Raw genomic sequence first — 13,800 nt, forward strand, 5'->3', positions numbered from 1 at the left:
CCATAAGAGGGAAAACATACCTGTGTTATATCTGCCAGGTTGCTGTATTTAGTCATTTCATATGGTGGGCTAATTAGGTTTAAACTTTCACAGTGTTTCAGTTTGTTAAGGAGGAATTCTAGAGAATCTATTAGCTGTCAGAGTCAGATTGTGTACAAATTTCCTTTGTTGCTGATGTTTGCTTCACTGTATAATCCAGCTCATGCTACTACGGTAATTACATTTTTCCATGAGTATATTTGTCAGCAAGTGAAAAATATAGTAGTGTATTTCTTAAAGTAAAGATAATTTTGGTTGAATCAGTAGTTTTTAGTAGTATTAGTGAATTCTGACTAATAACACTTGTTACACTGGGGTGTGCCAAATGTGTGTGTTGGGGGATATCTGGGTTTATACAGTAGCTATTAAATATATGGATGTTAGGTAAAATGCAACGTATGTTCTGTCATAATCAGTTGTTTTTCAGTCATATATTTTGCACTACATCACTGAATTACTCTGTGTGGAAAGCAATTTCTTACAGTACTCAATAAGTTACTTTTGCAATAATAAGCTGGTCTGAGAGGCATTGTCACTACTCCTTTTGTTAATGATCTAAGATCAGGCTCTGGCTGCTTGGCTGGGATCAATATGCACTCAGCTTTAAAACCACTCTGGATTTGTCACTGCTAACTTTGTGCTGGCATGCTGTCAATGCAGATATTTGCAAAGTCATATTAGCAGCACCTACAGTATACCAGGCCTGGGCACAGTTTGCACTTTACAAAAGTTGCAGACTCAACTTTTCAAAAGTTACCGACTTCCCTAACAATTTCCTCATCCCTTCTGAAGTCAGCTAACTGTAGAATGAGGATAAAAGGGTAATGTCAGGAACTGCATTTCTTTATTCTTTTTTTTCTTCAGTTGCCATTTCCAGTTGAGCTGTGGCTAGGGTTGGAAAAGTAATGTATTACATATGTAGTCCCAATCAAAAGTTTAAGACCACTTGAAAAATCGCGAAAAATCCTATTTTGCATGGTTGGATCTTAACAAGGTTCCAAGTAGAGCTTCAACATGCAACAAGAAGAAATGGGAGACTAAACATTTTTTTCAGCATGCAATTTATTGAACACAACGCTTAAACTAAAACAGGCTGTTTTTACTCAACAGTTTGATTCTCAGATGGCTGAAATTCTGCAAAGAGAAACTCAAGACCCCATCACACGTAAATCAGTACTAGCCACATTACTTTGAACTGCATTATCAAATAGATTAGCTATGTGCTGTACTGAGAAATGTTAGGTAGACTTCATTGAATTACTTTCAGTGTTTCGTGGCTGTGAAACTTAAATAATTTTATTGAGAACATGAGGTGAAAACTGATTAATGCACATTTGTAAATTAATTTTTACATGTTTTTACACTGAAAGGCCACCTGTCCTAGAGTGGCCCATATGCTGTGAAGTGATTGCTCTTATACCACCCATCCATTTTCTTCTCAGGGGTCATCCCAGATCAGTTTATTAACGCAGAGAAATTCATGCCTACAGTCAATTTACCCATTATCCTGAGATGCATACCCTTGGACCAGGGGAGGGAGCTAGGGTACAAACAAATAGAACCTATGCAGGGATGTGGTGAATATGTAACCTCAACCCCTTTTGGATTTGAATCCAGGATCTTTTTGATTTTGCCGCTGTCATGATTCGTCTTTGATTTAAGAAAAAAATCTGCATGCGTTCATTGGAACCATGATATCTTTTCAGGATAGCAGTCCAATCATTTTTAACAAAGTAATCAGAAGTGGAACCTCTAAATTTTGCAGACTTAAAAGCAAAAGTAGCACAAAACCTAAAGGCAATGAATCTGATCACAACAGTTAAACTAATCAATATCAAACTACATGATCAAGTAAATGGACTCTTACATTGTTTTGGGCCAAGAAAAAGGTTTGTGAAGACTAAGGATTTAATATGAAGATGATGTCAAATGTAACTTGCTTTCACATGGTGTGGGGTTTTCTTTTGGAAAAAAAAATGTTCTACCAACTTCCTTACTAATTATTGAATATTTGTCAGTAATGTGTTAAGAGAAATCAAAATAGTGCTTAAACTGCAGGATACAGCCACTGATTCCAGAGTACCTTTGGATGTTTAACACATTTATTCGCTCCAAAACAGGCCTTCTTGCCCTAGTCGGAAGTAGGAAAGTAGGATGTACAATCATGAGCTGGAAATGCTGTGCAATTGTCAAATGGAACAAACGTATTTTTATTTTGTGCTCACATTTTACTCGAAACCACACTCATTAGAATTTAAATTGTATTTAATTTGTCTCACTGAGCAGTACCTCAGCTGAAATTTGAGTTCGTGCATACGGTTTTGTGGACAAACGGCTGGACTAGATTCTAGTCTCGGCACTCATCAGAACATGCAGAGCAGAGGATTTGTCTGTGCCGGGCCTGCTCTGTTGGAAGCAGGGTGGCTTTTTCTGCTGAGGGGATTACAGTAGTTTCATGTTTGTTTAATCAAAGGAAAGAAATAATGGTGCAAAATTGACTTTGTTATACTGTGAGATCTTAAATAATTGAACTTAATTCTAGCATCAAGTGGCAGCCAAAGAGGTTGCGCTATGTCTCTGTTCAAGTGTCTTAATTCAGCCTTTAATTAGGCCTTTGAGATTACAGTTAGACAGCGGGGGCTGAGAGGGCTTTTCTGCTTCTTCTGTGTTGAACCTTGTGTGTGAAGCTCTCAGATGATTGCAGTGCTCAGTACCAGCCTCCAAACCAAAACAGTACTTTTCTGTCTGTTTTTCTCCCTCTGTCCCCTGTTCTTATTCTTTAAGAGCCACTGGCAAAATCAGTGCGACTAGATGAATACATGTTTCTCCTGGCTGTGCCCTTTGTGCGCCTTTGTTGGCTGCCAACTAAATCAATATTGTATGAACAGCAGGGTGACCTGAGCCTGCGCTAACACACCTGTGATTTGTCTATTATCTCAAGTCTAAAAGCCACTTCTTGTCAAGATTCTGTTATCTTCCAGAGCCGCGCAGTTCAGTGTGCATCTCTGAAAAGGTTTTCTATTTTTCTGACCGGTCAATTTAATTTAAAGTAATAGATTGAAATTGTATTTTGTTATTGTTTCTGTCTCACCAGTTGGCATCTGTTTCTTTCTTTTTTTTTTTTAAGTCACAGAATGTCAGTTCAACTCAGCCTTCTGACATTTAAGCTCCCCTTGTTTTTGTGCCGTAGCAATGTTTACGTGTGCTACTTTGCTTTTGCTCCGTGTAAGCAATCGAACCGAGCGCTCTTTCCAGGCAGAAGAGGAGAGGGAGGACTAGAAGAGGTTGCTTTCCTCTCATTATCTGTGTCTTGCCTTTACCTTGACCTGAGCTCACCACTGTTTTTATTACAGGCCCTGTCTCTGAGCCAATCGGGAAGAATAAGAACAAAGCACAAAGTCAATTCAGCTGGAGTGGGACACAGTAACGAGTGGCTGTGTGTGAATGTGAACACACACACATACACACTGAACTACAAGGGTGCAGAGAACGTTCTTGTTTGTCACTACCTTTAGGAGCTGCATGCAGAAGTGATTTAGTGTTTAAATTACAGGCTTGGCTCCATGTGAATTATCTGGCGACATCATGCTTTTATACAAGAAAGTAATTAAAAAGATTAAACTCACATTTCTGTGGCTTGAATCAAAAGTAGACTAACTACAACAGATAGCTGGAAAAAGTCAAATTTTACCATCCACACTGTTACCACAGGGTTCTATCCTCTTTTAAAGTTGGATTTTTTTTTTACATCTTGTCATTGCCAAAAGTTTTGAGAATGACCCAAGTTTTGATTATCACAGTTTTGCTGCTTTAGTTTTTGTGATGCCAATTTGCGTAAACTCCAGAATCTCAAGAAGAAACAAACAAACAAAAACAATTTATACTGCAGTTCAGCACTGCAACATGAGCACCTGTTAGCATCATTTCAGGGATCCTCTCATTTACACAGGTGCTAGTGGACAAGGCTGGAGATCACTCTGTCATGTTGGTTGAGTCTGAATAGCAGACAGGATCCTTTAAAAGGAGAGTGGTGGTTGAAATCATTGTTATTTTTCTCTGTTCACCATGGTTATGTGCAAGAAAACTTCATAACTTTGCATAAAAAGGCCTTGTCCAGAAAGACTGTTGCTGCCAGTAACACTGCACTCAAATCGACAATTTACCGAATTATTGAGAACTTTAAAGTAAAGAGAGAGGTGAAATTGTTGTGAAGAAGGCTTTGGGGCACCCAAAAATGTCCAGAAAGTGCCGGGACTGTCCCTTAAAGATGATTCGATTATAGGATTATGGCATCACCAGTGCAGAGCTTGCTTTGGCATGGAAGCAGGCAGGTGAGGGTTGGCACTTTGCAAGTTTGATTCAGACTCAATGGGCCAAACCAGACACTTGCTTCAGGCCACAGTGGGTGCTACGTTCCCCTAAAAAGGTCCAGGGGATTAGGGAAAGTAAAAAAAAGATGTCCAGGTTGGAAAAAAGACAAGGAGGCAAAATGGTTAAATTAACAGGTTTTATTAATGTTTCTATTAGTAACTAAACTAAAAGAGACGGACAAGCCGCTATCACCTTTTAAAGAAAGAAAACACCAAAACTCAGGTGTTGGTTGATAAACTGAAAATAAGTCAAAAAGGGTTAGTACCAAAACACACTCCTCTCCACAGAGCAGGAGCAATCAATCACCACACACAGCTCACTAGCTGCAACACAACACGGCTCTCTGGCACTACAGCTCACCTTTCTCTGGCCTTAAGTATTCCTGATTGTTAATGGGAGTGAGCTGTACAAAAAAGGTGGCACCTAAGGCAGGAGAGGTCAATTTCACAAGTAACAGTGGTCACATCCACTGTAGACTGCAGTTTGGTCTCTTGGTTTCTCAGTGATGATCCTTGACATGAAGGTCAGTGTGACAGACGATGATATGTGCTCTCTGTGCAGGTTTGAAACCATGCGGTGAAATCACAGATGCGCATGTGCAAGTGGTCAGAACAGGACCTCTAGGAAAAGATCTAAAAATAACAACAGCAGCGCTGAAAGCAGTGCAACAATGCCCAAGATGACTTAATTTGCATTAGGAAGCGGGAGTGGTCTTCATATGGACATTTGACTTTGACATGGACAGTGCTACACCTGTCAACACAAATGGTACATTACACTATTTTTCTTACATTTGTAACACACACTTTCATATTTGTTGGTTGAGACATGTTAGTTATCCATAATGACTTTGAGAAGCTAATGGGTTTCTAAGAAATGCACATTGAAAGAGTCCTTGGCTGAGGCAGTCTTTCCTCGTGTTCATACTTCTGCTGTGAATAAATCTCCTGTAATGTACTGCAAGATGGAAAAAAAATGTCTGTCTTCATTCTGTGTAAAAATGTGTAAAGAGGTTGAGCTGAAAAGCTGAAAGAATAATATTCTTTCAGCTATTGGTTGAACAAATTATTTTATTTCTGCTCTTCTGCTAGAGTTTGAATTACAGGATTAAACATCCCACAGAATGAGGACATCATTTACATTTCTTTCTTTAACTTTGAACAACATGGGGAACAAGAAGATTCTGCGTCCTTTAAAAGTCCTGATAATTTTAACAGTGACCCTCTCATTGCATGGATACAATCCTGACCAAACACTTTCTTTGCAACTGTTGGGAAATGTGTCGTGTTTGAGTGAGCGTTCTCTTTGAAGAATGCATTAGCTTAAGCTCACTTTTGTCCAAGAAGAGGGAAACAAAAGAAATTAGTTAAACAAGAGATATCAGTTCAATCAGAAACTAAACAACTGTTATGATTGGGAATGATGGGAATGATTCAGAGCTGCAAGATGCCTTGATTTTCTTCCAAAGAGATGAGTGATTTGTCCTTTCCTGTGTTTTATTTTTTCATTGCCATTTCTCTGCTTTCTTATCCATTTTAGCTGCCTTCTTGCTTCCTCCCCACACTGTTTTCTTTCTGCCTCTATCCCTCCTACAACTCACTTTGTCTGCATACATTTACTCATCTGGAACATTGTGAACGACAATGTTTGAGGATTAGTGTGTTTATATACAGTATGCATGTCTCAGTGCTGTGTGCTGAGCAGGTCCATTGCAGTAGATGAAGATTAATGTCTTGCTTGAAGGGCACCTCAGCATTATTTCCACAAGTTGTCATCAAGAAATTGCTGGTTTTCTGTTATGTCTCTTTGATATCAAGAGTTTTCAAAAACCAAACTTGACACATCTTTGCTTCTTCTCTTTCTCTTTTTGTCTTTACAGCATGCAAGTGTAACAGCCATGCCAACGTTTGCCACGTCAACACAGGAAAGTGCTTCTGTACCACCAAGGGCGTCAAGGGAGACCAGTGTCAGCTGTGAGTGTGCCAACCCCGATCTAACTAAAATAAAACTTATTTAATCAGTCACTTTAATACTTTAATATATGATATATGTATACTGACAACAAGAAGCGGACTGGAGAGAACACTTATTGATGTTTCAATGTGCAAAGACGCTTCATCGTGACACCGAATCCATTTCAGGATTGTAAATTTGCTGATTATTGCATACGTTTTGGATTACGCCGAAATTAGGTTGATTCAGGATTTGATATTTTGGGTGATTGGAAAGCTAGAATAGTGTTTAAAGAGTGCATGGGTTGTGTATGCATGCTTTCCCTTGACTGCCAGACTGCACCGCCGCAGCACTACAATATCCTAAATGGCTTGGCGGACCAATGCGCCGCGGAGACAGACTGAAAACTGCTGCATCAATAAATCTAGCAGGCGAGGGTAGAAAGCAGAGCTGGTGAGTGCTCTGGTGTTTGTGTGGTCTGCCATGTACAACATGCAGCATGATGAGACAAGACAACCCCGGCTGGGACAGATTTCTTTCCCTTATTCTTAAAGTATAATAGCATACCTCAGATTATTTGAGGTCATCTAAGTGAGTGTGTTTGATAATTTGCCACCAGTTATATATTTTAATAATCAGGTATAGATTCTCTGCCCAGTCTTTTCAATTACTTCACTCAAAACATCAGTATGTTAACTCATTTCATTAGAGCTGCGGCAATTGTTTTTGATTTTCAGAACAAATAACCATCTAGAGAAATGATTTGCAACATGAGTTTTTATGATTGGTGGTAAACATGGTTTATATAATGATATTTCCTCCTCATTATTTCTCCTCCATGCTCTTGTAGCTGTTGCCTTTACCTTTTCTTCCCTCACTATATGCATGAAGCTTACAGCTATGTGTGGAGGAAGAGGGTGTCACATTAGTTATTGGTGTTATCTTCCATATTTCTTTTGACATTTACACTAATGTTTGCATCTAGTGTCAGTACTTAAACAGTCTCGGTCCTTCAAACAGTTAAAACTAGAAAGTAACTCTAGCACATGGGTCCTGATCATCTTGAGTCATACCTACTGCATGTGACATTTTGACCCTGATTTAGACTTTGACCCTCACCACTGACGGCCTTTTGCCAACCTCTCCATGACCTTTAAGTAATCCTGAACCCGAGCTCTGCTCCTGACATGAACATGACTTTGTCTGAGGGCAAAGCACCTGCCCCCTCACACTACCAGAGACTCTCCACATGTTTTCTGTCAACTTTAATCAGTGTTTTCCTGCTGTCAGCGTGCAGAACATTTTGTACTCATATACAGTCCTCCCCATGTGACCTTGGAAACTTAACCTAGAGAGACACAGATTTTTGCCAATATTTCCCAACTGCATTTTGTCTTCAAACGTGTTTCTGTTGAATTGTGTTGTTTTTGATGGACCTGCAGAGCTAAATAAATTTTATAATACTTTTGAAGGCCAGGATCATTTTTTACAACACAAACTTTGATATTTTCTGATAAACAGTGAAGAGGTTTGTGTTCCTATTTCAAACAACAGCACCAGGGTTACAAAATGAAGCAAATGCTGAACTCTTGAAAACAGTCCCTTAACTGTCTGTGAGGGTGGCTGCTTCAAAACACTGACAGTATAAAAGGTGGATGTAGCCACTTTGGCATCATCTACTGTGCTACAAAGTCCCCTTTAAAGGCTTGGAGATGTGTGTTTTAAACATTGCCATTGTGACGTTGTGAAACTCGATGTCACAAGTGGTGTTTTGTCAATCACAAGTTGCTAGCCAATGAGCATTCCCTGTAAAATTCTTCTTTCTGATTCTTAATTTTAAAATGTACAAAATGCTCAACAATGGCATGAAAAAGGAAGAAAGGACGTTTGCTTGAGTCATGTTTGAGTTCCTGTCACTTTTAAAACCTGTAAACTGCATCCATCTGTTTATAGTGTATATGCTCCAAAAGGAAGTTAAAGCACCACATATGCTCCCATTTTCAGATGAGGATCTTTACAGCACAAACAAAAGACATGTTTTTGTATCAAGAACTCAGTAAATATTCACTACACATTGTCTGGGCTTTGGCTACTCAGACAGTCAGGTGTCTGTAGCTGCCATCCCTCATCTAATGAGAGTATCTCAGCTGGAGCTCTCTAGTGTTTATGCCTTTGTGAACACAAATATTTCTATATCATAAATAAAAACAAAAGTAAACAAGTGAAAATAAGGCTTAAAATGGTCCCAGACAAGACTCTGACTCTAGCTTCGCTGGTGCTTAAATATGGAACTGCTTGCTTATGCTGTCAGGTAGTACAGTAGGACCAAATGACTTGTGTTAATTTAGTTGGAGGGAAGTCTAAACAGGAGAAATCACAGCTACAGTAGCTGGTTAGCATTGAGTGAACTTTGAAAATAAGAGTGAGGGGTTTATCCACTAGTAAGTCATTGGCATTATTGTCTCAGATGGAATAAAAAGTCAAAAGAAAATAAATAAATCACCAAATTTCCATGTGCAACCTGCCCAAGCTAAGACTCTGTGGGAAACCCCGATCATCACTCAGCTACATCAAGTCAACCACTATTAATAGAAACAGCTATTAAATATGTGGTGGGTCACTCTGATTATCATGTTAATAACGTGGCACATTTGGAACAAAACTCAGCTGCAGTTAAGCGGACTAAATAAACGCTGAATTGGAATCGGGCATACGTCCTAAGTACACCTGCTCATTTGGCATTTGTGCTTGTTTTTCCGTGTAACGTTTCCTTTCAGTGCACACGGATATTTCATTATTCTGTTGGAAACTCCACAGAGGGCTGAAAGCAGAAAAGGTTCACTTGTGTGTGTTTACTTGTGCATCACTAAGCCACCGTGCTGCTGTCGCTTTCACCTTTGATTTGCCCTGACGCCGCATCTCTCTTTCTCTCTTACTCTCTGTAAATGTGTCTCCGTCACAGCGGTGGGTGTTTTGGTTGAGTCACTCCAAAATGGTGTGCCAAGCAGAGGGCCATTTGTTTGTTGTTTTGATTATGAACAAGCAATTTCCCCCCGGGGGTGGATGGCAAGCACCCTCGGGTTGCAGCAGGTGCGTGGATGCATATTTGTCTGTGTGAGAGAGTGCATTCATAAATGCAGAGAATCAGAGAGACGTTGGGACTCTTTTTTTTTTTTTTTTTGTCTTTTGTGTCTGTACATTTGTACAGCTCTGTGCTCATGAAGATATTGTCACTTTGTCTCGGATTAGAGTGTCTTTTATATTTTTTTCACTTTATTTACTTCGCAATAATTTTGCATCCAACATTTACATAATCAGGTCAGGACACACACCAATACAAGATCTTCACTGACACATTAATACAGATTCAAATTCCAAATAACAATAATTTTAAACTTCACTTTAAAAAGTTGCATGCATTAGTTGTACATTTTAGATAATTCCAGCAATCTTTGATTAATGATTATTTGTGCACACTTGTGTAAAAGAATATGTAATCAGCCATAACTTGAACTCTAAATCAGATAAAGCTACATAGCAACAAGTACCTAGTTTATCAAGAGCATGAGATTGTTAGCTTAGAAAATTTAGCTTAGAGTGTTAGCTCGGACATGGAAATGGAGACTTTCCATTTTCAACACTAACACTCACTGTGCGTTGTCATAGCACTACATAGTCCTGTTACACAGTCATAGTCATACTGATTACGATTTCTGTCAGAGCATATCTACACAACCTCAAAACAACACAACTGTGGGAGGGACCATGTTGAGGGAGTCGCTCAGTAACAGGCTCATTATTCACCTGTTTGAATTTCAATGAAGTAGAGTTTCAATAAAATGACCAAATTTGTATAAGAACAAAAGAAACTGTTTATAAACTCCAGCAATGTGAAAATCTCAATGAATCAATTGGTATTGATTTAAAAATTTTCAAGCAGTATGTACTTCCACAATAAATGATATTCATGCTGTAAAGTATTTGGTTTTGGTTACAGTTTTAATGTAAATTTATATATAACCTTTTAAAAATCAAACCATTGTCTGTGTCAGCACTTTTAATGTGCAGTCTATTGAACAGTCCATAATTTCTTCTTTCTTGTCGTGTTGTTTGATTCTTTGATCATTTTGATTTGGCTTTAATTTGCCTTCTCTACTGGGCTCCTTTCATTGAAAGCCTATTTGCATGTTTTACTATTCCCAAGTTCAGACCTTCCCAAAGTGTGGGGCCTGCCCCCTAGGGGGGCGCAGAGCCATTGCAGGGAGGGCGCGGTGTGGAAAGGGGGGAAAAAACAAAACACTTGGACACTGCTAGCACGGGGCGCCCACACAAATGCAAAGCAGGAGATGAAGCATCGCTGAATATGTTACCAAACCAACTTCATTCTAAGCCAAAGACTAGAAAATATGGTGAAGCATGTCTGCCCTTTGGCTTCACCTGCACAAGTGCCGAAGTTGGTCTCCCCTGCAGGATTAGTTTTCCCTGCATCGGGAGCAGCGCTGGGGCCTGTTCTTCGTACCTCGCTAAGTAAGTTAGCTGGATTTGATTGTTGACGATTTTGCGTGATCTTGGATCGTTCGGTTCCCCGAAGCTCATCCGGGACTTGCTGTCATAGCAACAGATCCGTAAGCGTAAACCTGCTCGGGAGCAGGTTTACTTTATGTAAACAGGATTAGATCGCGGCCACGCAGGTATGTCCGCTTCATGTATACGAAAGCAACAGCGATATTTTACCACTGTTTTTCCATAAATAAATATTATCAATGTAACTAAAGATAATGCAGTACTTGATCCTTTTATTGATTTCACACAGATACATACAGGTCATTTCCTAAAAAAGGGAAATGTACTATTAATCATTCTATTTCATGTATTTGATTATTTCAGATGTAATTCATATTTTAGAGTAGTAATAGTAAATTACTTCGTGTAATCAAGATGAGAGACCACGGCTATAAAAGCGAAGGTGGATTTGGGAAGCCTGTCGCAGCCATGTCCTGTCCGTATACGCAAACCACCCATTGCGGAAGGTGCAAGATTGATAAGGACAGTGATAGGTTTGTAGCTTGAACCTATTCGCTGGAACGTTGAAGACAATATAATTACACAGCAAGCAAGACACGAAGTAGGCAATGTTCTTCATGTTTCTCGTGCACGGGAGAGAACCGGACAGACGCCGTTCCTTCGCTTGACCCCAGTTGCTCTCGTCCATTCTCCCGTAACACTGCTCTTTTATTGAGGTTACATGAATATGCATAGGTTCATTAACATATGACGTCTACATACAAACAAAGAGTACCTTGCCTGTGTGTGTGTGTGTGTGTGTGTGTGTGTGTGTGTGTGTGTGTGTGTGTGTGTGTGCGCCAAAAGGCACTTAGACTAAGACAGATATAGCTACGTTAATCCTACCATAAAACAATAAGAGAAGGTACGACCTCTCCCATGCTCCCAGAGTGCTCTCTATGCACACAAGGTTTGCAGACTATCAAGGATCAAACCTCTACCAATCTAAAACTAATTATAAAACTCTAAGCATATATAAGTAGATATTTCTAAGCATAAATGACAATCAGCAATACAAAACCTAACAGAGAGTTTTCAGAATTCCGCGTATATTGCGGGATAGACAGGATCCTTTAGCTCAGCGCGACAGTGTGCTCATAGAGAGATATCGATATTCCCGTGAGGGTATTATTCACTTAACCAACTTGTTGACGAGGGGGTGCAGGACCACCACCTGTCTTTTTTTGCTCTGCCCTTTTCTTGGTTGCTGTTATGAACAAACAAACAGATTATTTCAGGGTCTCTTTTCAAGAGACGAAAAGCAATATAAGTGATAAATATTACCATTCTGTAGAATATTCTTATATTTCACTTTTACTTGTTCCCATGTTCTAGTGGGTCCTGTTGTGGCTCTAATGTGAAAGAGGATATAATGTAACATAATGTAATATAATGTAATATAATATTGGATAATATAGTGTAATATAATAAATCTACCCTACCGCCTACTGGTGTTGGCCAGAGGGGCCGATGGCACGATATGGCAGCCTGGCTTCTGTCAGTCTGCCCCAGGGCAGCTGTGGCTACACCTGTAGCTGCCTCCACCAGTGTATGAATGTGAGAGTGACTGAATAGTGGCATTGTAAAGCGCTTTGGGTGCCTTGAAAAGCGCTATATAGATCCAATCCATTATTATTATTATTATTATTATTAAATTACTTACGAGTTTAATTTGTCAGCAACTTTCTGCCAGCCCTCTCTCCTTGCTTTTGCAGCCTTTGCAGTGTTCCCTTGCGTTTTAATTAAACTTTGAAACTCCTGAAATCCCTCAATCAAGAGTTCTTGCTCTGCTGCCGAAAAATACCGAGCGCGCTCCTTCGACATTTTCACCGACCAATCAAAGGGTTGCCGATCAATGTTTCTACTATCGATGCATAGCCCCTGTTAAGCCACCCAGTGATCTCACATTACTTCATCCAGCTATACTAATCGTCAACAACAGGTGTGTTCGGGGAACCGGAATAGCGAGCTCAAAGTTAGCGCGATGATTTGATCTTGGATGTGTCATTTGATCTTGGATGTAGTAAGCGAGGTACGAAGAACGGGCCCCTGGGCTCTTCAAATCACGGACAAACAGAATCCCACATTCTTGATTTTTAGTTCACAAACACTTCTCATAATGACTAACCACTCCTGACATTTTGGAGATGTTAGCTCTTTATACAGTAAAGTTACAGCGGGATACAAATAATATCAGGCTGATCCTGCCACGATTTGTCCCCTGGTTCAAATCCCGGACAAACAGTATCCCACAGTTTTTTTATGTTTTTAAACCCATTTTGCACAGAGGCATTTTTTTGAAAAATGTATTGATAGTTTTTTTTAAAACTCCAAAAAAGGAGTTTTAAAAAAATCTCCATTTTCAGTGATTCAAAACGCCGTTAACGTGTGGACGAAACAGCTGCGTTTTCAAAAATACCCTTATAAGTGTGGACGTAGCATAAAAGAGTTAGTAGTTTATTTTATTACTACCTGTAATTTATTGCAGATTACTTGTATTTCCTTAATTGTTTAGCACTTTTCTTGTAAAACAAAGGGGGACCTAGCAAAAAAAGTTTGGGAACCACTGCCCAAGTTTAATACCATGTGTGGTCTTTTTTGTCTTGTTTTGTTTTGTTTTATTCTGTGAATAATCTGCCATAATTAAACCCATGAAATCCCAGCAGTAAAAACATCTTTCTATAGTAAAAAATATATATAATATATGTTTCGTCTTAATTTTATTTACCTTTGCTGAGTTTTACAAGATCGGCGATCACAGCTCAGCACTTGTCATTTGCTGTGTGTGTGTGTGTGTGTGTGTGTGTGTGTGTGTGTGTTGTGTAGCTGAGTCACCATTTGTTTTAAGTGATGAGGCTCTCCAGTCTCGTGTGG

General features: G+C 39.4%; 1 protein-coding gene across 3 annotated transcripts in view; it reads left to right on the forward strand.

Moving 5' to 3' along the window:
- Positions 1–13,800, forward strand: part of atrnl1a (attractin-like 1a) — a 329,340-nt gene that overhangs the window by 125,019 nt on the left and 190,521 nt on the right. For all 3 annotated transcript variants that reach the window (XM_026189694.2, XM_026189696.2, XM_026189697.2), the window contains one exon: positions 6,290–6,383. In XM_026189694.2, the coding sequence (XP_026045479.2) occupies positions 6,290–6,383 (94 nt within the window). The remainder of the gene's footprint in view (positions 1–6,289; positions 6,384–13,800) is intronic.

Source organism: Astatotilapia calliptera, chromosome 13 (assembly GCF_964374335.1).
Source record: "Astatotilapia calliptera chromosome 13, fAstCal68.1, whole genome shotgun sequence".
NCBI lineage: Eukaryota > Metazoa > Chordata > Actinopteri > Cichliformes > Cichlidae > Astatotilapia > Astatotilapia calliptera.